The sequence below is a fragment of the Agelaius tricolor genome, unplaced genomic scaffold (genome assembly GCF_023055355.1).
Source record: "Agelaius tricolor isolate 1412-34295 unplaced genomic scaffold, bAgeTri1.0.p SCAF_1, whole genome shotgun sequence".
NCBI lineage: Eukaryota > Metazoa > Chordata > Aves > Passeriformes > Icteridae > Agelaius > Agelaius tricolor.
Genome location: NW_027269261.1, coordinates 38,069,747 through 38,095,816, shown reverse-complemented (window position 1 = coordinate 38,095,816; position 26,070 = coordinate 38,069,747). Strand labels below are relative to the sequence as shown.

At 34.0% G+C, this 26,070-nt stretch overlaps 1 protein-coding gene across 6 annotated transcripts in view; it reads right to left on the bottom strand.

Annotated features, from left to right (window-relative positions):
* PACRG (parkin coregulated) overlaps window positions 1-26,070 on the bottom strand; it is a 215,057-nt gene that overhangs the window by 150,362 nt on the left and 38,625 nt on the right. For 5 of the 6 annotated variants that reach the window (XM_071430418.1, XM_071430446.1, XM_071430437.1 and 2 more), the window contains exon 3: window positions 17,347-17,481. The exons of the other annotated variant lie outside the window; for it this stretch is intronic. In XM_071430418.1, the coding sequence (XP_071286519.1) occupies window positions 17,347-17,481 (135 nt within the window). The remainder of the gene's footprint in view (window positions 1-17,346; window positions 17,482-26,070) is intronic. 6 annotated transcript variants of the gene reach the window in all.

The window sequence follows — 26,070 nt, the reverse complement described above, 5'->3', positions numbered from 1 at the left end:
AAATCTAGAGCTTAAATCGATGAGTAAATCTAGATGATGAGTAAATCTAGAGCTTAAATTTCAAGGAACCTTTAGAAATGTGAAGAAACTGTGGCATTCAACAAGAAGTGCAAAGCCCTGCAGCTGGGATAGAACATCCCCCTGTACCAGTAGAGGTTGGGAAGTGACTGGCTGAGTAACAGCCCTGCTCCCTTGAGGTTTATGGTGATTGCCATGTTGTAGTACAGCCAATAGCACTCCTGTCACAAAGAAAGCAAAATTACATCCTGGGCTGTGTTAAAAAGAATGTGGCCAGCAAGTAAAGGAAAAATATTGTCCTTTAATAAGAAATGGTGAGACTATATGTAGAATACAATGTCCTGTTTACTCATCACATCTTAAGAAATCTATTGAGAAGCTGGAAAGATGTTCCAGTTCGTGGTTACCAAAATAGTTGTCAGATAAATTAATTAATATTCCATATATTGCCTCTAGGTTTTGGCATTCAATAGCTTGGCAGGAGGTATTAGATACTTTTTTCCCTCATTAGTTTTTTAAGTTAAAGAATAAACAGATAATCCTGTCCTCTTCAGTCACTTTTAGAACCTGATTCTAGACGACAAGTACTGTTAAATGTCTTCTGGTCATTTGAATCACACTAAGTCTAGAGGCCCAAAGCACTTTGTATGTTGTCAAGAGACTAATCGTACTAATTTTAAACATTTCTGGCTTTCCTGCATGAAAAAAGGGATATTCCTCAGTAAGCTAAATCAATATCAAAGCCTTCAAGAAGAATTAAACTGACCCAAGTTTAGAGAGGGTTTAGTGTGTTGACTTTAGGATCTAAAGCTGGAGGTGCTTTTATATTTGTCATTTAGTTATGGTAAACCAAACACGAACATAAATCTCAGACATCTTATGAATATAGCTGTAAATTTACCTGCTATGGCCAGAGAGCAATAATAAGTACATACTTAAAAATACACATGTATGTTTAAATACTGTACACGGTAAAGATGTGGTTTAAGTTAAAGGAATGTTAAAACTATAATAGGACGAATTAAGTCTGTTAACACACTTGAAGTCGTACCATTATACTTGCACCTCACTTTCTTTACCAGTAGAACACCTATGTTTCAGAAGTACAGGGAAGTCTTATTCATTAAGCAGCAGTATGTTATGACACTTTCACAAGAAGGTAATGCAGAAACACAAAATAATAGGCTCATCTATCTAATTTCATAGAATCACAGAATAATTCATTTTGGAAGAGACCTCTGGAGATCATGTCATTCAATTCCCTGCCCCAAACATGGATGATTTTTCTACTATCCAGCTAAAATTTTCTTTATTACAAATTGTGACTGCTGCCTTTTTGCTTTCTGTTGCACACCCCTGAAATGTGTCTGGCTCTGTCTCCTCCACAACACCCTTTTAGGCACTGGAAGACTGCAGTTAGATCTCAATTAGCTTTCTTCCTAGACTAACCCAACCAATAAAATAAACAGGAGGTTCTGGAATAAACTCACAAACTAAATGAGATGGTGGGAGTTTAAAAGGACTGCAGAGTGGTTAATGGTACAGAAACCATTCATGCAGTGATTAATAGTAACAACTGGCCCAAAGACCTGATGACCAGGAAAAGGAATAACCTTCCAGAAATTATAGAACAATAGTTATTTCATCCCTAGTTGGTAATGACACAAACTTAAAAAAAATCTCATACCAAACCAAAAAGCTAAGATTAGCATTGGACAGGATATAGATATAACACTTTTTGCTTTGGAGGAATGAATAGTTTGAAATTTTTTAAACTCTTGATATGTCAATAAAGGTGTGGCAGCTGGGGAAATATGTGATATTATAAGCTGCACCTTAACTGGAAGGTGTTTCTTTAGGAGGTGTTGAAAATGACTTTTTCATGGTTCTTCAAAAAAAAACCCATAGCGTTTATTAAAAAATAGGTTAAACATTTCTATGAGAAAAAAACCTCACACACATTTAAAGTTAGAATTAAATAGGAGTAAATGTAAGTACAGTTAGAACAAAATATTTGGCCCACTAAATCTGTGACTTAGATAGATTAACTTAAATGTGAATTTGCAAACAAAGGTCTTAACTATTTAACAACTTCACCAAGTATTTTAAAGTATTCTGAAACAAATACCAAATGTGACTCAGGTACTATTTATTGCTGAGTAACTGTAAATAATTCCACGCAGGTACACAGTATTTCTTGGTAGGTCCTAGGTAAGACATGGAAGTTTCTACTGGTTTAGTGAAATGTTATATGTATGTTATGATATGAAAGACCCGAATCAAATGATTTTCATATAGCATCAGATTAGATGCAACTACTTTAAAAAACCCATTTGAAAATAAAAGACAGTAATTTTTATCTAGATAATATCTTAGAGGCTTATCCTGTTATACCAGCAGTTTGATAACCTGCAGGTGAGAATGTGGGTATAAGCAAAGACATTTCTTAGCTGATGTGAAAATATCGTTTGGAACACAAAAACTTAGAAGAAACATTCTAATGTGTTTGTGCACATTATCTGTTACTCTGTACAAGGATGGAATAGTTTTGACTCCCTTACAGAAATAACAGCAGTATAAAAGGCTGCCACTCTATAATGAAATATACATGGGTACAGAATTAATTATTAAAGCAGAGAAAACATGCTTCACTCTTAGAGAGAACTCACTTTTACATTCTAAGGCTTATCAGCAAACCTCTTTGATAAAATAAAAGATTAAGAGAAACAGCACAATTCTAGCAGTTCCAATATATATTTGCTACCTTTAAATTTTCATCAAATAACCCAATGCTAACCACTAACTAGAATTCTGAATTACAGCTAGTGCAAACCTAAAAATTAGGTCACTTCTTGAAAGAGATTTTTGAAAGATTATTCTAACCTGATAGTCAACATATTAGATGATACGACCACATTAGGTTATGTTTAAAAAAGATAAATACTGCACCATATTATTCTTGGTGCATAAATAGGCATACACTTGGGGAAAAGGCATGGGGCTGAAGGTTCTGATCTCTATGATTGTTATTACTGATGGTTTCTACTTTTATCTAACCAGTGCATCAGAAAGTGACCAGGCAGTGGACTAGATTACCATGGCATGCCAACTTTCAACTGAAATATTCTATTCTATTCTAGTGAGCATTTGAAATCAACTTCATGCAATGTCAGTCAGATGGTTTAAATCACCTCTGAGGTGGTCAATCCATATAAGTTTGACTTGAAAACAAACTATTGTCCTAATTAGCTGCAACTCTGTTCACAAGAACACATTAAGATAACCTTGTTTTCTGCTGTCATGAATGTCTGGAGACAAGAAATCACTGATGGACTGAGTCAGGAGCTATGTGAACAGGAAGTTGTATTCAATTTGTCTTTCCACACTTGTTACACATAGCTTAAGGACTTCAATAGAAGGTGGACTGAATTTTATGACCTTCTTTTATTATCTCACAGAAATAATAGATAAATTAATCACAGTTGATGATAAATACATTGCAAATAATATGCTATGCATTTCCAATCTAATTTGTGAAGGAATTTTTTTAATAAGTTCAAGTTAAAAGATTTATAAAAATCCAAGTAGAAATTAAAAAAAGATCAAGGTTTTTTCTTATCAGATAAAATTTATCTATTTTTTTTTTTCCATTCTGGGAAAGATTTGTAGTATCATGACTCTGGCTATATGGTTCTTAAAGTTCATCAAAAAAGAATAGGGCAAATTGAGTGATATTACTGAAGAGTTTTAGGTGGCTTATTTTCCCAACCTCTACAGAAAAGCATCAAATCATATAAGGGATGAAAAACAGTAAAGCAGAAAGCAGACATAAAATACAGATCCAATCCTAGAAAACAAAAAAGCAGCTTTCCTCATCTCCAGCTTAAGCTAGAAATTTCCAGCTAAATTAGAAAATTGGCAGCTATTATTTGAGCTTAAAATGAAACAACCCCTGAGAGTTGTATGACAGCAACAGTTTTAAACAGGAAAGTTTGTTTTTACTCTGAAAGGAGTAAAGTAGTTTTAATAACGATGGAATACAAATTTCCAAACAAATACATACTATGCCCTTGGGTATCAATTTATGGTTCCTTGTGGTTTCACCCAAAGTGCTGCAGAGGAACAGGTTACATTTTGGAACACATATTAAAAGTATTAATATTAATTAATTAATCACCTGATTAATATATAGTTTGGCTTTTGCTGGTTTTGGGGGATTTTTTTAGCAAGCATTTGAACTGATCTGTGAACATATTAAGCAAAAAATCATATTAAGGTAAGTTAATGCATTTTGTCTTTCACTCTGTAGAAGCACAAGGCAAGCAACGACTCAAACTTAAGTTTACCTGAGTTCAAGTGCAAAATTGACATTCTAGCCCAAACATTATTAAAAGGAATGTTTCTGCCTCAGATATGGGTTTTCTTCAGGGCCCCTGTCTACCTCTCTAGGAATAATAAGAGCAGGAATGTTCCAATGCTGTTATTAGATGGCAAAGCAAAGTAGGGGCTTCCCATCTCAACTGGCCTTTTTAAGAGCCTGAAAGGACAAGATAAGAAGCAAAGAATGGGAACATCACTTATAGTACAGGCTTCTAGAGGTATTTATGATTCTGAAGTGTACCACCATGGACTTCTGATCCTAGCAAAAATTTGTTTGGATATGAAGAGAACAGACCAATATTGACTGTGTTACTTTTTGAGAGCAGAACTGTACTTCAGTGCACATAGCCTTCATTATGAGACAAGATGCACTACATTACAATAGGACTCATATTTCTAAGGAGATCTGCATTCAGACAGTAGTTTCAATTACACTGGAAGCAACACCCTTTTTTAGTCACACTATAGCCTGAGAAGATGTTAATCTGAATATTTCAATCTCTTGAAAGACTGTCATTTGTAATTTTCATTTGTCTATCTTTTGGTAATAGTTCTTTAAATAAGGCACAGATTTACCTGCATTTATGAATGTAATATTAATTTGAAAATGAGATGCAATGTGATTTAAATTAATTATTTTTAAGTCTAATGTGCCAGTTAGGTTATTGAGGGTTTTAATGCTGATTTTCTAAATATAGAATTCTACTGGGTCCTACAGTTTAGATTTTTTCAGTACAGGGAAACTATGTAACTTTAAAACCTAATTAAGACACATTTTTTTCATGGTATTGAAGGAAGGTACAGTACAGCATACTCACAACTCACAGATTCTGCCACTTAGTAAAACTGCAGTTCTTACAATTCCCCACAATTATCTGTTTCCTGAGTGTTAATGTGCAAAGCCAAAAGCGAAAAAGGAACTACCTCATTTAAATATTTATGATATCTTATTTTTGCTCTGATAAACTACCACATGCTACTACTACTGTCAAAAATTCACAGTGCTATTTGAAATGCAAATATAGACTCAGTCTTCTTTTTTTTTCATAAAACACATTTCAGTCACCTTTATAGAGATTTTATCTGACACTTTTAAATAAGCTGAAGCTTTAAGATCTTTAATGTCTTAAAGATGCAATAATATTAATTTGAAACTAGCACTTCTTAAGGAAGTTACATCTTTACAATTGAAAATAAACAAATGGAAATATCTTTTTCTCATTGTAGAGGTAGGTACATCTCACACCAATTCTACATAGTGCAAGCAAAAATTTGATTTTGGTGGGTTTAATCACAAGACATTAAATGCATGCTTAAATATTTGCAGGAACAGATCTCCTTCATGCCAAATTTATATTTCATCAAAACAAGTTGTCAACAACTTTCAAAAGATGAGAGAATTTAGGGAAAGAAAAAAAGAGGTCTAAAATTTAGGTCTTGCTGTTTTAGGAAGTTTTCATCAATCTTAATGTAAATAATTTCTGACCAAGGACACACTTACTTTATAAAAAAATATGTAAAAGGCATTCTTTACTTAACCCAGATCCTGCTGAGTTATCCTGGTGAATAACTTCCCATGATAACAAACACTTCATAGTTAAGCAAGAGGAAATACAGATGGAAAAAACAAGATGGAAGAAAGAAACAGGGCAATACAAAAGGTATTATTAGCAAAGAGATACTATTATTTTTCAGAATAACAATGTGAGAAATGAGAGCAGTGCTTAGGACAGATCAGAACTCAGTAGCATAGGAGATGTGAACATGAATTTGATGTGAAACATTCATCAAGGCTAGTGATGAGAAAATGATACTGAAATGATGATGAATTAATTCATGCTTTGAAAGTAGTATAGGAAATTAAATGGAACTGAGGGAGATAAATTTGCCTCACACACATGCCTAATATATAGTGGACAACAAAAATGAAACTATGAAAAATTAACAAAATATATAGTGTTTGTCACAAAACTGAGAACAGACGTCCACAAAAAATATATTTCCAAAGTAGACACATTCACTGAATATGGTTTTAGAAAATATGCTTCCAGTGATAGTGAACTTTTCTCTGTAAATGTATAGACATACAGTATGAAGTTTTCTTAAACACCTCACATTCTCCTTATAAAATCTTATGATTTTATAAACTGCATTATAATTGTTTAACATATCTCTTCAACGGCCTTACAGCAAAATAAGGTACTTACAATTTGTATGTAATTGTCATGGTTTCATAGCTCAACATTTTCATCATCCTTAATCAGTCAATAGCATACACAATCTATGAATAACCAGTACCTATGTTGGGTAGTGACCTATATTTATACAAAAGAAATAATTGATAACGATGATCTAGTTAATCTGAACTGCTCTGTTTTTCTTTACTGAATTTTATGTTCAGAATGTATGCTTGTCTGCGTGAGCTAGGTCAGGATATCCATGGCTACACAAAATCAGATGATTGTGGAAAGCTACAGAGGCATTTTTTTCCTAACACATGCTACAGACACCTTAAAAAGCAAAAACTTAATAATTGTAGAGCATGACTCTTCCTGCTGTTCATGTGAACTTTTTATACGTCACCTTTGTGTTTTTCAAGGCAATATCTGCTCCATATTTTCATATTGAAAGACTGTATACTTTCTAGATTTCTTTCTTAAATAAATCACTTAACTCCATGCCATGTTTTACCTGAAATGTTATTTAAAAAATCAGAATTGGTAAGAAACAGTAGTTGAAGAAATTATTCAATATGAGACTCAGAGAAGAATGGTCACAGTAAATGACTACTAGAAATGAAAACATCAAACACACATTGATTTTTATGTTGTCAATTCCATTTGTTTTGTCACTTGCCAGAGAACTCTGCAATATTTAGGTAAAAGTAGGAAGGCTGATAACTAATGGCCAGAGAACAAGTCATCCATTAATTGGATATGGCTCAGAAATCACCTTCAGGGTAGATAGAGAAAATTCATCAGTGCTATGTTTGTGGCACTGAACAAAACTTTCTGACAAAACAACAAGATGCACTTTTAAAGACAGATGTTTCTGCTTGTACCTTAAAGATTAAAGTGGAACAAGTCATGGCACTTCTAGAAGGCAACCTTTGTACCTAGGAAAAGCTTAATTCTCTGTGAATATAATGAGTGTAACAACAAGTCTTGGTTGTATTACTACTTACTTTCTAAATGCTTCCATCTTTAAGAAGAAAGGCATCTGCTTACCTGAAGGAGGAGGAGCAATTTGTTTTTGTCCTAAATATCAATTTACCCATTTCCAAAGCTTACACCACCACTTGTGTCCTCTGGAGTCCATAGTAATGTGAATTGTCTTTATCCAAGTACCTAGCAAATCATTGTCACATAGCAGCAGTCGACCTTTCTTTTCAATCTATGCACTCTTCAGGAGTTATAAATCAGTTGACTTTCAAGCTCGATGAGATGGCATATGCCCTGGTTTGAAGAACAGATGGAGGCTTGGGGGAAAATTGTTTCTGCAGGCTTACTACAAGCAGCACTACTCCATAAAAGTGAACCATTCACACTAATTTCTCACATACATTATACAGGCAGGGAGCACCAGCCCATTCAGCAGAAAATCTTTCATCTAGCTTTCAGAGGTCATTTAGCAAATTTAAATTACAGTTATTTCTGATACATGGCTGAGTTTTCATTCCATACGCTTTCAATAGATGGCAAATAAAGGAATGGCTTAAATTGTATATTCAGGGGGAAAGGAATAGTAAATTAACTGGCACAACATTACTGTTTTCTAGAATCCTGGGATGAGTTGCAACTATTAATTAGCTACAGAAAAGTCACTGAATGAAATATGTCTGAGGTGTACTATAGGAATCAGGTAACTGTCACTATTCTATGCAAGGCTTTTTTAGACTCCATCACAACAGCAGTCCCTAGATTCAGCATTGATGTTGTTAAGAGAAAGGAGATCTTACACATTCATAGGAAAACCTTTACTTCTTAAGAAAAACATTATTCAGCCGGTAAGTAAATGGGCATGCCATATTTTTAAAAAATATGGTACATTTTCTGAGCACAGAGAAAAGAGACATTTCATTAAATTAATAAATTATAAATATGAAAGAAATGGAAAGGACTAGAGGACTGTAAAAATCTAACTCCAGAAAGAATTACATTTTACAATCACATTACTTGTGAGCCACAAGTGGTAAAAAGGAGGGATTGCATTGAGTAACCTCTAATACATATGTGACATTAACTTGGTGTTTCACTAAAAATACTATTTTAAATGTACAAAATAAAATCCACCAATGAGAATGGTGGTAAGTACTGAAATAGTCACAATGATTTCTATGGGATTTCATAAAAACGTAGCATTTTGCAACAGAGTTTTGCAGTAACATTTTGATAAGATTAAAAAATAATCTCTAACATATCACGTTTCTTCTAAGACCTGCACTACTATTACAATATTTTTTCAACAGAAAATTAAATCTAGCATAGTGCTTTTGAAAAGTAAGGCTTGAATATGATAAATTTATTTGGAATTAGCATTATTAGTGGTGGGATCAAATCAACACAGAAATTTCAAACTTGAGAAACCTACTGTTGCAATATTTCTGTGACTATATGTACCATTGAATGGAAACTGGAAGTACCCAGAATTACTCAACAACTTAAAAAATGTTGCCTTAATTGAAGGACATCAGCTTGGTACCATATTTTATTCTGTAAATTATTAAACTGAAAGATGATTAAACTTAGCCATGTCACATAAAATGCTAGAGTCAATATAAATAGTGACTTTTGAAAAAAATCCTACCACAAACATATTGCATATAAATATAAAATTAATACATTGTTAAATATAAATGTTATTAGATCAAAACTAACGCTGCCTTAGACTTAAGACAGAGATTTGAACTGGCAGTTGTTAAAAAGGATGATTTTAAGTTCTGGAACTTTCATTACTTGGGACACTATCATAAAATCACAGAATGCTCTATGTGAGAAAGGACATTAAAAATCATCTGGTTCCAACCCCTTCAGGCAGGGACACCTCCCACCAGATCGCACCACAGGTTGCTCAGTCTGGCCAAGAACACTTCCAGGGATACAGCAACCACAAATTCTCTGGACAACCTGTTGCAGTGCCTCACCAGCCTCACAGTAAAGAATTTATTCCCATTATCTAATTTACACTTGCTCTCTGTCTGTTTAAAGCCGTTCCCCCTTGTCCTGTCACTACGTGCCCTTGTAAAATCTCTCTCCATCTCTCTTGTAGGCTCCCTTTAGGTACTGAAAGGCTACAATTAAGTAATCCTGAAACCTCCTCTTTTCCAGACTGAAAAAATCCTAACTGTCTTAGCCTTTATAATTTATAGACGGAAAGGCTACTGGGACATCTTGGCTAGACTATGCTTTTGCCAAGAAAGGTTGGATCAGATGATCATTGAGGTCCCCTTCAAACCCAGAATTGTAAGATTCCATGAATCTATCATTCTAAGACAGTTGATCAAAAATAGATTCCTGTGAGCATTATAAACTAAAAACTTAATAAATCAGAGGAAAATTTGTAATATCATAGGGAGAAAAAGGGAGAGGATGATGAGTTATATTTACATCTGACAAAAATGATCCCATTCTATTGCAGTCAATGGAAATTTTGTTTTATTTGCTAGCAAATATTTTGCATTCTCTCTTTTTATGACCTAGGGTCATAGACTGATAGAGTGGGTGTATGTATAGCACTATATAACATTTCTCAAGAAATTTAAAGGAGTTTTCATTTAATGAAAACCAGGTCATAGTCAGATGTGCCTATTTCTTAGTATTCTACATTTAAAAAACAAAACAATAGTCTTGTGATGGAAATTTTAGCAATCTCTAGGAAAAAGTCACATGCACATCAGCCGAGACAACACTTTTGGTAGTGATTAGTTGGGTACTAATACCACACTAATACCATAAAGAATGATGAATGACATTTATCTAAACATGACTGTTTATGCAAAGTATTGGCTTGTGCTTGCTTTAGTAAGCCATAGTATACAGGTTATTAGTAACTACCAAATAAAGATGATGCAACTGAGCATTGTTATTTTTAAAGCTGAATAATTCTTTCTTGCTACCATGCCACACAGTTTGCTTTATTACTGTCTTCATAGGAAACTGAGCTTTTACTTTCCTTTAAAAGAAATACTAGTACCCAAACTATTAATTTGCACTATATCAGTTATAGTGGGTTTTTTTCCTCACAGGCAGCATTTAAAATTTGCTTCTTCAAGACTTTACTTCTTTACCTCAATTCATACTTCTAGTTTCTCTAAATTATTATGTATTATTTTTAGCTTAATAAATTCTTGCTTTCAGTTGCCTTTTCCTGAATCCACACTGCAATTTTCTGTTATACCAACACACTCATATTGGAGACAGGCTTATTAATGATCACTGGAATGATGTTAAAAAAGGAGCCCTCTGGGAAAGATAAACAGAGGTCAATTGCAGCAGAAAACTGAACCATCGCTTAAAACATGAATGAAGAGATTAAATAAAATATAAACTAACAGCACTCTATGCTGTACCAACTGTGTCTGGGCATGATACATGACCTTTCCTCTTTCTACATAACCTTGCAAAAAGCTTTCATTCTGCAGGACAACACTTGTGGAGGATTTACCAGTTTTTTTTACAGTGTCTCTCAACTTCTTTTACTAGATATTAAATACAGTTTAACAAAAAGTGGAAGCAGAAAAAATCTGTCTCTATCTGAAAATAAATTTTAAAGAAGTATTAATTTTCACAGCACTTTTTTCTCTTTGCTTTCAGGTATCTAAGGCTGAAATTCCACAAACAGCTAAAGTAATCTAGCAGCTCATGACTGCTGAAAACAAGTCTCACATTTTTCCCTGTACTTTGCTACTGTTCCTCTCTTCTTCACCAACACTCAGCATTAGCACTCATGGTGGTGATTGTCATATAATCAAAGTTCCCAGGACTATGAACGTGTTGCTTATCAAGAAAAAACACACCCACCTTCTTTTCGTGAGTTAGTGAGATAAAATTACCCAAAGAGGGCTCTGATAAATGTCAGTGCCAGTATCAAGTATGCTTCAGAAATAGAAAGTAGAAGAGGTGAAGGAAAATTGAACCTCCCCCTTAGACAGCAACAAGCTTAAAACCCCTCAAATTCTTGAATTACATCTTGAATTACACAAATTGCAAGATGACAGTACAATAATGGGGTCATTCTTTAGGGTAAATGAGCTCCATCCAATTACTTTTAATTTATTTGGAGATTTGAACTTCGGAAAGTGTTACCTAAGTTTACTTGATACTACATAGTAAATAACATACAGTGTGCATTCATCTAGTTTAATGACAAAACAATGCTACAAAAATGAAAAATACAAAGACATTAATTGAAAGCTCTGCAAATGAAAATGTCTCCTCTCTGACTATATTGGTTGATATAAAAAAAGTATTTTCTGTCTTGTAAAATTTATTCCTCAAGCAAGCAAAAAAGCCTGCACTTCCAAGAAAAAGAAATTAAAACCAAGTCATTTTATAGAGAAAACCCCAAAACAAAGTCCAACACTCAAACCAACTAAGCAAAACAAAACCAAAACCATCACCACAACAAATAAACAAAAACTTTTTATCTTAGTGCTGGATATAGGTACCAGCTCAATCACAGAAGTTCAGAATTCTATGTAAACTAGTATGCAACATACTAATGAAAACTCTACTATGGAAAGTTCAAATCATTTGTACTCCCTACTACTAAAAACAACTTTCAGTAGTAGGTGAAAGGAAAAAGTGTATGTGCATCCGAAATTCATGATGTTGAAGGCAGATCACTTTCTTTCAGCCCTGCATTTAGTTTATATCACAAAGAAATAAATTTGCTACCATAGCTTATACTAGATCCTGGGAAAAAAAAAAATTAACTGTGTAGGAAAGAGCAGATGAAGAGAAACTGAAATGGCAGAAGTAATATCCTTAGTGGATACAGAGACTCTGGGAAAAAACCCCCAAAAACAGAAATCATGTTCATGTTGACATTTTGCTTAAAAAGTTTGAGTTTTTGAATTTGGCTTTCATTTCTCTGAAATTGCTACAATTCTTTTGAAGAATAGAAGCTTTTTTTACTCCTGCATAATAGCTTGCATAATTAACTCCACTCCCTAAAAAATAATTTTTCAAACATTCTGATGACTTTCCATTTAATACAGAGAGACTGCATTTCAAACACATACTTTATAATTCAGAAATACTTTCTTGGTTTTATCAACTTTCTTAGTCAAAGGTTTAATTGCATTCTGACCTTTTTTAATTTAGTATCGTATATTTAAAAATGGAAGTCCTTTTCAGACCTGAACTATGAGCTTTTGTTATTCATAGCTTGGTATAAGATTGTGCAAAAGAATGTATTAATACATTTTGAAATAAAATTGGAATATACATAAGCTGGAAAAGAACTGTGGGATCCCACAAAAGTAGTCAAAAGACTTATAAATATTTTAGTACATTCTTTCGACATAAAGATCACTTTCTAATATTATCTAATTCTAAATTAACAACAATTTATGTTCCAAAGTTTTATATTTAATATGCCATTTAATACGCCATTCCATCCATGCCATTATTATTCATTCTTTCTTAGTGGAAAAAATCAAATGCTTCCTATTTGGAAAGATTCTTGAACATTTGTTCAATAACTCAAAGGAGTTGTTTATTTCCAGATCTTAAAAACTGCTTTGCAAAAGAAACAAACATTAAATATTTGCAGAAATTTTAAGGCTCTGGTATATATACAGTTCTCTTTTTGATTACCAAGGAAGGATAAAAACAAATGCTTGAAATTAGATATTAAAATGTTACATTGAGCGTATGCTATTTAGCAAAGAATTCACTGACTGCTAGTACATCCCCTGAAAGGGGATGAAAAGTCTGGAATTATTTTGAAATTATTTTGTTAATTTAATTGCAATCAAGGCCAGAAATTTGTGTAGCGAGTTATGTCTTGTTTTCACAGACATAATTAACAAATTATTATCATTCTCTATATTCACTTTTTCACAATGACAAAAGTAAACGTCTCTCCAGATTTGAAAACAAATATTAGGAACCCCAAGACAATCAATGTCTTCTTCTTTCAGAAGTAAATGCGATTCTATCCTCTAGAACCACATAATTTTGCTTTGGCATTATCAGAGTTTTTTTGATTTTTTTTTTTCCCCTCTGGTAAGAAATGGTATGCTTTAAAACCAGCTTCAATTTCCTGTTCTTGTCTTTAATAAAACCAACTTCAATGCCCTGTTCTTGTAAGTGTATATTATCTTTTTACATTTTTTCTTCCATTGGGTTGAAACAGGTTTATTTAAACTTACAACAATGTTAAAATTTACCAGCCAGAATCACAGCATTACAGAAATAGTCTAAGAGATGCCTTTCTACAAGTAAAGACTTAGTCTGAAAATTCACCAAGACCACACATCTTTCTAAAATTATCTAGTGAGGTCTAATTTGCTTTGGTCCCTATTTTTAAGAAAAGACACCAAGGTAAACACCATGATTTATCTGCACAGTTTAATCTTGTTTATGCCTAGGATTAATTTGGTGCAAGGATGCCTCTTTCTAAATTTAGCACATTTTGGAAACGATTAAGCCATGTAACAACAGAAAAGCACTATTATTTCATAATTAAATATTCAACACATGCAGTTACTCAGAAACAGTTCTATACATTTCTTGAAGTTAAATTTATATTTCATCTAGATCTACAAACACAGTTACACGTAGCCAGCCCTTACAGGTAATTAATCATGGGCTTAAAATGATAGATATGCAGAACTGTCACAATATCAAAAGTCATTTGTGTGAATTTTTTGGTACATATTAACCAAATACAATTAATGTATATTAAAGCATTTCAGATTCTCCTGTTCTGTCTAAAAATTACTATATTCTGTCCAAAGAATTACAGCATAAGGAACAAGTGTTCAAAGTGTTAAAAAAAAAAGTCTGACAATTACAGTTTTGATTCAGTAATTATAAAAACAAGCAAAGAAGCAAATAAAATACAGCAGTGTATTTTGCAGGAAATAACAAAATCCTGTAGTATTTTCCTTTCCTAGTAAAAAAAATCAGGTTTTTGAGACCCTCCTGCATTTTCTCTCATGCACCATTTGATAGACAAACTAACAAGAGTGAAACCAACTACGATATACATTATCACTAAACAGAGCAAAAAACCTCTCTCAACATAAAACATTGATATTGGGCAATTACAGCAGGATTAAAATATCACTGTTACCATTCATTTCTTCTTTTTATCCTTCCACTTGATCAAGATTCGTGCAAATAAGTATACTTCAGCCAAGCTTTTATAGAACATTTGCCTCAACACATTTCATAAGTAAAATATCTTTTCAATTGTCATGAATTTAGCAGTATTGAATAAGATATATTACTAAAAAGTTAACTTCTTTAATTAGATATACAACTAATGAACTGATGAAAATTAGACATTAGATGTCTTTTGAGTAGTGCAATTATGTCCTTAAAACAAGTGAAAACCAGAGACCTTACTTGATCTGTACCTTTAAGTATCAGCTAATGATGAACAATATTCTCATCCTTTTGCAGCTCTGGGCAGCTTCTAAGACTTCAGAAGGTATCTAATGCAAAGTTTGAACTGGAAAATGCCAGTTTGCCCATTTCATGTACTTAAACTGCACAGTAATCAATGACAGTTGCATGTCAAACTAAACAATAGCCTCAGATAACTCTATACCTCGGTGTTGTTGAGCCACAGAACTCACTCAGGATTGACTTGTGACTAAATTGAGTGGCATGGAATAAGGGAAATAAGGTTGAATCTGAACCTGCACTAATACAGGAATGGAATAGTCGAGTACTATGCTCCTTACTTGCATTCATGCTGAAGTTCTGATATTTTTTCTGAAAAGAAAGGATTAGCAGAATAGCAAAAATAAGTCTTGCATGACATCTCAGTCCTACATTGCACTAGCTAAAAGCCAGTGTTTTACTGCAGTAGGTGGACATTAGGTCTAGAAGACTGCAAGGTGTGTTAAGAAAAAATACGTGCTGAATCTTTGACTAGAGACTCTGCTGTTGTGACTGTTCAAGGCAGTATGATTTCAAACAATTAAAACTGCCAGATATAGAAATCAAACACTTTAGCATGCATCTGTGGTTGGAAGGCTTGCAGATAAGTTAGCAAGCTGAAGTGACCCATAAGGATCATCATCTACAACTCCTTTCTCCTCACAGGACTACCTAAATCTAAATCTAAATATGACTAAGAACTTTGTCCAGAAACTAACAAGCACTTCCCTGGGGAATCTGTTCCAGTGTTTAACCACCCTCTCAATGAAAAACCTTTTCCTAATGTCCCATCTGAATTTCTTATGCAGCTCCATTTAATTTCCTGATGTCCTAAGTCAACTAAGCAGTCACTAGCATCATCTAGTGGAATGCCAGTCCAGCAGTATTTCTGTACCTCTCAGTTTGATTTTGAGAAATTAGAAATTAAAAAGCCTCAAGATGAAAATTAAATTCTGCAGATTTTTTTGCACTTATTTGAAAATCACCTCTGCGTCTTACCTGGTGATGAAAGATCAGAGTGCAGGCTTAAGTTGTAAGCCTGAGAGTTCCAGTCCAACAAGGGAATTTCTAGTGTTGCCTGAAGCCCAATTGCACTGGAATCTCACCTCGATTGCGGGTAAAGTATATTGGGACTGAGATTCCCTTTGCTGCAAGAACTACTAATTATTCTTTGTGCTGATTCAAAACCTCTATAGCAACAAAATAGTAGCACAAATCTTTCTTCTGTATTTCAATAAACAAAAGAGCTACCTTAAAAATTTAGTTACTGTCAAATATTGTACTGCTTACCACACTACAGAGCCAAACCTGTTTGCTTCATTACAAGCAGAATCAATCATAAGATTGCAAAATTTCTCCTTTTATCGTTGACTTAACATAGCTTTACATTTAAATTTGCTATCATGTTTTTGACATGAAAAATTTAAAACATTTTACAAATCTGACATATTTTGTTCATGCATATCATGTTCATTTTCTGTAACTAACACGGCTTCCAGCAAAATCTTTTTCTAGTCCAATAAATGAGACAAAAAATAAAGTAATTCACAATAACCAAAATAATTAAATAGTAGGAACAGGTTAAAGATCAGCATTCATTTTTAAATTAAATTTTAAAGTCTGCAGTAGTTACTTAGAAGATTGGCAAGTTTTACAAATAACGTCACCAAGCATTTTAGAGAGGAACACAGCCGCATTAGAATAGAGTCATTAGGCAATACATTTATTTTGAAGCCAATTAACCTTTTGTCAGAGAAATGTTGGAGCTGTAATGGTTTCAGCAGTGGAGGTCAGCCTGTAACAGAGGCACGTATGACAGCGATTACGCTGTCTGACATATGCTGGAGACTCAGAGTACAGCCATGGAATGAGAATCTGCCTTCGTTTGTATTCTGCTCTGCATTTTCAGGGAGCAGACAATCTTGACCTATCCATTTAGGTAATTAAAGCTTCTATTTGGAAGTGTCCTGCAGGAAGGTGAAATCTGGGGAGATAAATGGCTGCTGCTCACTGTATCCAGCCACTTCCATCATTTGATGGACTGCCTGAAACAGGCTGCATTGCCAAGTCCTCATAAAAATAGAGATGAATTGGGCAGGAGACAATTCTCTAAGGCAAAGCAACTCTGTCATCTTCCTTTTTGCAGCATATAATTTAATTGTTAGCCCAGGCAGACAGCTGACTCAGGGGCCTTTCTCTAATGACTTTCCCACCATCTTCCATTTGCTAAGAAATTATTTCAGTGTATTTACTTGCAAGCTAACTTTGCTGGACAATGAGAGATGTCATTTCAATAAGCTCAGCTGGTTGTCACAGCTGTGCCAGGACTTACCTTCCAGGCGATTTTGTTTCCTACACACTCATGCTGAACAGCTATTGGAAAGTCTCCTCTCTCATAAAACTTGCGAAAAGCTGTGTGTTTTGCTGGTCTTTGCTTTACTGATCCTGCAGGTGGGGGCCCTCTTACCTTAAAAAGAAAAAAAAAAAAACAAAAAAAAAACCAAACCCCACAGTTTAGTGGTAACATATTTTTAGAAAAAAACTAAAGCCTTGCTTAAAATAGATATAAAAGAAGAATAATAGTGATGTCCCAAATTATAGTTTGCTTTCTTCTTTACATGCTAAACTTCACTTCTTTGAAAGTACACTTCGGTAATGACCTACAGGTTTTGTTAACTGCCTTTTTTTTTTGCCACTTTCAGATTATCCCATAAAAATTTGCTATACTTTAAAGTAGATCTTTCTATTATCACAGCATTTTTAAACAAAACCAAAACACCAAGAAGGTAGTGACATTACACAGTAGGAGTTGTTGGGAAATTAAGTATTTCTCCTTTTTCTGTTTCTTTCTAGAAGTAATTTGACTTGCTTTCCAACTAATATTACTGTTTGCACCTTCCACTGTCTTTAGTTAGTCATTAGGTAATGAGATTAGGTAATCTATTTTAGCATATCCCTTCCCTAAATGCTATGGATTTGGTTTTCAGATAACTTCCAGTCCTTCAGTATTCATGGCTGAAGCGATGGAAAGAATGAAGGTCTTTTGCTCAGACCTCTATCATCTGCCTATGAGGAAATTTGTTTTAGCTCCACTTAGTTCCTTATCTGAGCTATTGCTGGTTTAGCATATGGCACAGTCTGAATGACAGTCCAATTCCAAAATGCTCATGCTGGAACCTTTTTCTCAAACATGGTAGTAACAGCAACTAACAATTGGCACTATGATAATAGAATTCCAAGTACTTAAAAGAAATCTATTGTTTGAGCTAATTAACAAAGCTAATCTCAAATGCTAAGAGAGTCTAAGAGAGCTAAACTAATCTCAAATGCCCTTGACAACTGATTCTTCACTGTGAAACTCCAGTGCTGTACATCTGGGATAAGAACTTCCTACAATTCTCTGCATGTTTCTTTTGTTAAAAATGCTAGAATGTGTCATTTTCAAAACAAAAAAAGGGGAAGAACTTCAATGATCATAAACCATACCCAGTATTTGGCATTCTATTTTTCTTCAGTGACCCTTAGATTAGTTTCTAGCAGACATCCAGCTTTCCAGTGAACAGAATGTAAATTTGTAACATCCTCTTTTTCATTTGGGCTATTCTGTAATTTAACTCTGCTAAGTACAGATCTAAATTTGACTTGGTACTTTTTTCCCCCAAATAATTTTCCACTGGCCTAGCTAGAGGAATCCACTATTGATATGCCTACACTGTACTTTTCTAAAAATTGCTTCAACTAGGGCTATTAAACTGTGACCTGTTGTTGCATATTGCTGTCCCTGATAGACCATGTCCAGTAAAAACTAATTTGATATGCACAACTGTAACTTTGTTTAGTAAACACATCTGCAGCAGTTGAGAGTAATACTCAAAGAAAAGCATTTCTAACCAATGTAAAGAAACCTCTACTTGCTGTTCTGCGGAGGAACAGTTTGTTCTATGCCACCAATATAAGTACTTTCACTTGGTTTTTACTTGGTTTTTGTGTGTGTGTGTGTGTTTTTGGGGTTTTTTTGCCTTTTTTTTTTTTGTTGTTGTTGTTTTTTGGATTTTTTCCCTTTTCTACTTTGAGGCAAGTCTCAAAGTCACTGCACTTTGAGGCCACCAGAAAAGCACCTCTGTTCTTTTGTATATTATTATTCAAAAACAGGTCTTTCATACATCCTTTAAAACATTATCTTCTGTACAGTATCAGAGGTCACTGTTAGATTTTAGCTTAAATTATTGATAAAGAATGTGTTGTCTTGATTACATGAGATATAATCTGAATTCTTTCTAGCAGACTACCATTATTAGAGGTAGCTAATACAATCTCAAATTACATCTTCTCTGATACCAGACATTCTCTTCTTCCCAACTCATGTCAGTAAATTTGCTACAAGCCTTTTCCTACTGTACTTTACAAATTTTCTAGAAAATATGTTTACATTAATTAAACTTCTTCCTATTCTTTATCCAAGAGCAAAGATACTAGAAGGACTAAAAGTATGTTGGTATTGAACCCCTTCATTGTACATTGTCATTACATGAAGGCTCAGAAGCTCCATCTTAACCTGCTCTGATCTGCCATCTCAAAAAAAGGCAGTGGTAGAATTAGAAAAGATCCAGAAGAGGATAATGACTGAAGGTAAATAACAGAATAAAGTGAGAAAATTATTACTATGGAAGAATAAAATAAAGAACTATAAAATCATGTCATTATGGAGAAGGTGATAAGGGCAGATTTTCCACTATCTCCTCCAGTAAAAGGATGGGACATAAAAAAAAACAATAGTCAGTAAGAAGTTTGGAACAAATAGAAGTATTTATGTATTCATGCAGAAAATAGTGGATTTATGGAACTCCTGGCCGAAAGTCAGTGCTGAAAACACTAAAATTTTCTGTACATTCAAGTTGTGACTGGAAAAGTTTTGAATGAAGGATGGGTGAAAAATGAAAAATAGATGAAAAAGGAATCCATTAAAGTTGACTAAATCCTTATTATCAGGAATCATAAATACAGTGAGTATTATTTTTCATGTGATACAGTCTGTTTGGTAGATCTCTTAGCCTTACATTTAGTCTCATGGTGACATCACATTGGCATCTTATAGTTATCCATTGATTAACTGCCACAGCAAGTATTTTTTTAAGATGATGAGCTCAATGTTATTAATACAGTTTCTTGTCATTAGTTTTAAGTACATTATGTTGTACTTTTTACTATAATATTTAATTACATTTCTATTACATGAGTTCTCAAAGACTTCCACTTGTATCTGTCACACCATGATTTTCATCTATTTTAATAACAACTCCAAACATTATGTCAACTATAAATTTCATTATGCAATCATGATTTTTTCAATGAAAAAAATAAATAACTAATCATTCCTAAAACCAAGAATTTCCATTAATAAATTTCATCCAATTATCATATCTGTCATTTCAATATTACATGCCATCATTGTCTCCACTTGAATATGAACTTTATTCTCTCCAAACTCATCTTGCACTGTATAACTACCAAAGTGCTGTGTACAGCTGGAGACGTAGCAGTGTACCAAATACTTGAAAATCATGTCAACAGGGAGAACTGTTGTTTTTCCCTTTGTCTTAAAGATGCTTTTCTTGTCAGATTCGTCTGCAATAGATACAGAAACCTCTAAATACCTGGAAGAGCAACTGACTTCAAAGCAATGAAATGATCAAGACAGAAATGAGCCTAACATCTATCTAGAACAAAGAACTGTCAGCAATCAGGAAGACAGTGAAACTGTCCCTGCATTGATGATACAGTCATTTTACATGACTGAAGAGTACGGTTGTGCTCTCCTTTATTTAATGAAGACAACTTGTTTCATTTGTATCTGACAAAACCTAGCTTATGAGACCTTTGCTAGAGTGGCTGCACTGAGCCACTACTGCTTACCTTTTGCAAACAGTTTCTTTTCCTTCCAGCCTTCATTACTAAGGAGACCACCACAGAGCACTATTCTCTAATGCAAACACTGCTTTGGGTCATTCTAGCTGTGCATAATATTCCTGAGGAAAATTTTATCTACATGATTTCCTCTTCACTTTTTTGCAATTCCTGATCTAAGCCTCGATCACATGATCCCTATTGGCCTCTCTCAGCTGAGGCTTCTCAGTGATTTTATGTTGCTAAGTGAAATACGGAAAAACAAATCAGACAAAGCCTTTCTTTGGTATGATAAGTTCCGCCTTCTTACATTTTATATTGTTATAATTACTTATAAAAAGGTCATTCTGAAACTATTCCATTTATTGGAAAAATAGCAACAAATACTATCTTCTTCAAGTTAATAAAAATGTTTCACTGCAATATAGTGAGAAAGATTAAGATTAGAGTTCCAGTTAATTAAAGGCTAATATTCATGATGGCAAAGTATATGAAGCAATAAACAGATTCTGAGGTTCGTTAAATGCCAAAGAGAAGTTGAAGAGTTTGATAATTGCAAAACTAATTTATTGTAATTCTATGCCATTGAACTATGTGACAAGATAAAAGATGCAAGCCATTAACCAAAAAAGAGAGAAAGACCATATTTCCTTCATTGATTCATGGGCATTGAAAGCCATTTTACCAGGTTGCATTCTTAAACTTTTCAGTTATGGCACATTAGTAAAATGACTAAGAAAAATTATTTTAAACCAGGTTTAAATAGTGATTAATATTTGAAGATTAAATTTTGTTCATTTTCTGAGTGTCAAACTGCATGCATGCTCAAGGACCTAAACATGTCTGTTTAGGACAACTGGCCATTTTTGTGAAAACTAAGACTAGTTTCATGAGCAGTTTAAGCCAAACAAAAACTAGACTGAGGTCCTACTGTTCTTATGTAACAATTCATTTCTTGTATTAAAAAAAAAAGACAAGTGATGCAATCAAATTTAGTACGATTTTTCTTATTAACCCAGACTAATGCATTTAGAAGAAAGAAATGATTGCCACTTGTTGGCTGCCAAGATTCTTACAGGAAAATTGGAATTTAAGCCAAGCCTTTTATATTTTCTCCTCACAAAAATATTTCATTAAATTTATTTTTCAAGCTACAGGAATCAAAAATTATATGACCAATCAACTATCTTACCTAAAAAAGGTTTCCTTGAAAATATACGCCATTTTATCACCTTGAAGAATGAAATTTTCTAAATAAAACCATAAATTCCCATTCTTTGTATTCAAATGAAAAAAAATGATGTGTACAAAATTGCGCTGTATTCACAGAATAGAATTTACTAATGTCTTCTGTCTCAGGGAGATGTAAAGGTGATGGCATTAAGGAAATGTTTGTGTAACCACTGACAAATTCTTTGTCTCATCCTCCTCTTGTACTGGTGTTAAACTTTGCTAATGCAGCATAGTTCAACAGGCAATCCACTTACTTTGCCATGGGAAAGATCAGCATTCATTTCCTTGTGTATTGGTCCCAGAACCTGTGGCCAAATCCTAACGTCAATGTCAAGCAAAATGCAAAATATATGAAATAAGTCCAACTATACAATGAATACTCAAGCTATCAGGAGTATTCAAAAATAAAGACCAAATAATATACCTAGCACTATTCAGGGCCATGCTGACACCCAAAACTTTACTGGAACTGTCAACTGCAAGGTCCTCATTCTCATAGCGTGATAAAGCTCTTATCTTGGCTGGACAGGCACTGACACAACACTGCCTAGGCACAACTCATGCCCAATGAACAGGCTGAGGTGCAAAAGCTATGAACCACAGTTTGTGCTTTTGGTGTCAGCCCACACAAAAGCACCGTACATGTTTCTACATTTGTAGCGCAGACAATCCCATCATCAAAACAATCTCATCAATAACCCACGAGAAAACATCAAAATTTTGGCAATTACCTACCAACACAACAGAACAATAGGATGATAGTTTTTGGTGACATCTACAGAGTTTCAAATAAACACAGTAGCAGTACTAAAGATTTGGAAACACGAATCTTAGCAAGTGTTAACAATCAGAACCTCATCTAGGCAATCCCAAGAGTGTCTGCTCTGACTGGTAATAGGCAGCAAAGCCTGTCCTGCTCTTCTTAATTTACTGATCCTAATTTGATTAAACTGACTTAGGTGGTTAATACATTCTGCAATCATGTTTTGATTTTGTTATGCAGTCATACCAAAAATTGAATGAGAAATTTCAATGACAGGAGAGGCACAGTAAGATGTCCCAGTAGGTACTGCTGAGTTCCACATTAATTCTTTTTATTTAATATCAATATCACAAGCATTCAATATCAAAAGAACACGATCATTCAACATGTATCAGATAAAAGCTTTTTCTATCCAAAAAGAAACAAGGAGATATTTCTTCAAATGTGCCACTCTTGATATGCTTTAAATGGTGCCACATCTAATGCTTAGAAGCTGCTTCTGGGGCTATTCCACAAGTCTGGACAACAGATCAAAGCCCATCTCATAACTTCAAAAGTCAAATTGAGAAAAATCAATTTTACGACCCCCAAATGAAACTACTGATAGGTCAGCAAACATTACAAATGCTTCCAAAGCACTACCACTTGAAAGAAATATTGGACACGTGATTTTGTACAAAGATACTATATCTTGTTATTGCCTTGAGACACTACAGAATGTAAGACAAACTGCATGCAGAATTACTCTATTTCACCACCTCAATAAATGTTATTTTTGATTGGGGAAGAGATAAGCTGTTTCAATAAGACAGATGTGCCTATGTTATAAACTGCTCTATAGCACTTTGTACTTGGAAGGTCCTTCATCTCTTATTCTCTACTGGATTATAATGTAATTATTTAATATAATTTAAATCTCTCTCCTCATGTTTGCCAAGCAATTTCCTTTGATGCAAAGGGAGAAGAGTGACAATTGCTAATATATTTCTCTGCTAATATATTTCTTTCCTTCCAGTCCAGATGAATAGAGTTTTGCTCTGTTAGTTTCACAAAGCTTTCCATTGCTCCAATTGCACTAAATCTGGAAACCTTCTAAATTTTTCCTGATAGCTATTTTAACATAGGGCAGGTTTTTTTACTTTCAGTGCTACTGTTGCTCATAAAGGTATTTATTAACCTGCAAAGGTATCTGTCCTTTTTGCAGGGACAACTGATCAATTGATTTCTTTGATGTTAAGTTCAAATCATTCCCTCACAAGAAGAATGCTAGTAGGAAACAAATAGTTTTTGATTCATATTGTATGCAGTTGAAAACATTTTAACAATCTCTGTTGTTTGCTTGGCATATAGGTAAAAAAAAAAATCTTCCAAGAAGAGTAAATTTTCCTTGGTGAAAGAGTCAATTTTGTCTCATAAGAAGTCAGATTTGTAGGATGCAAGTGAAAAGGAGCTCTCACAGAATATTTCTTCACAGATACTGATAGCAGCTGGGTTGTGACTGTGAAGGGACAAATGCATCTTTCAAAAGTCACAACGCTCTTACTTTCATAATTTTGTTATTTTAAATGCTTTTCATATTGGCAAATGCAGGATTAATCACTTTCTGTAGTAACTGACGTTCCCCAAATATTTTGCGTCAATCTCCACAACTACCTAGACTGTTTGTTTGCAACCCCTTTACCTGATATATAATTATTCATGCCTGAAAGTAATGATAAAGTTTTATTATATTGATGTTACCAATTTCAGAACAGCTGAAAGTTATACTGTTATTGAAGTCAACTAAATCTGCATGGAAATATATTAATCTGGACTAGAATATATGAAATATTAAAAACAAACGTTTTGCTCTGTAGGATCCTATTACCATTCCTATTTATTGACTATAGCTTTTTCTCATACTGAAGCTCTTATGCAGCATCTTTAATCCATACAGCATTGTTACTGTAGGCTAAATCAATCTGCTGCATAGCCAGGGCAGTGAGGATTCTGTGGTCTCTTTGAGGTCTGGAAGGTACAGGGGCCCATTTCGTTAAGTTAAAAAAAACAAAGTTATCAGCTTCATACTTTTTAGCTTGGCAATCATACGCTGACATTTGTTAATCATCAGTGACAAGTTTTAAATAAACTATCCAGTGTCATGTCCTAAGCTTTTATTTCAGAATTGTTCCATTTATGTATGCAATGACTTAAGAAATAGCTTAAACTCTATTTAATTGCTTTTTTCCTTAAGACCTTTCCTGAAGCCCTGCCCCCTCTTTTTCTTTCCTGAAACTGCTTCAGAAGTATCAGAAAGTAATGTACTGTGAATTTTACCATGACTCTTTAATAGACTGTTTGGGAAGAAGTTGATAATAACTCTTTGGACATCATGATGTCTCAGGTGTATAGTGAAGTACAGCTAGATTAACTCTTGTTAAATGTCAAAGCCTGCCCCATTTTTAAAAATCTTACTATTGTTTTTTGTGTTCCATTTTTTCTGTCATGCTACCAAAAATGCCTTAAAATATTACAAATCTCTCTCTTTTCAGTAAGTTGATTAGACTGGAGAGTACTGACAGGGTTTTTGGGGCTTTTTTCTTTTTTTTCCATTTTGGAAAGGAGTCTGAGACACAGATTCCTTTTAGCATTGTGATCATTCACAGCCATGGGCTGTCCAACTGCTTCTGCCGTAATTTCCTCAGTTTCTTTCCACATAACATAATTAGATCTTAAAATGTCACTTGAGCAGCTTTCCTGCTAGCCTTCTCATCCTATATATTTATGTGATTAGAGATTCAGCTAGGCATGATTTTCTTTCATTATTGCATACATCTTTTACTCCAATTAGACTTGAAATAATACAGAAGATTGACCTAAGTTTTGCTATGGTTCACAGGAATAGTCTCAGGAATGGTTTTTTGCACAGGAAGGCATATTTTATCTAGCTAGTCAAAACATGATTTTTAAAACGTTTGAGAGCTCATTCCATTCTTTACACCCAAAGTACCCCCACAGCAGATGCAGAGCTTTTTTCTTCCTCTGCCAGAAAACATGACCATCTACATATTTTCTTTTCCTCATCATGATCATTTCCTTTCCTCTTCTTATACTCCTCATCATCTCCAGAGCTGACTGCTAGGGTGCTAGCAGGAGCAGAATCCCATCCTTCCCCAG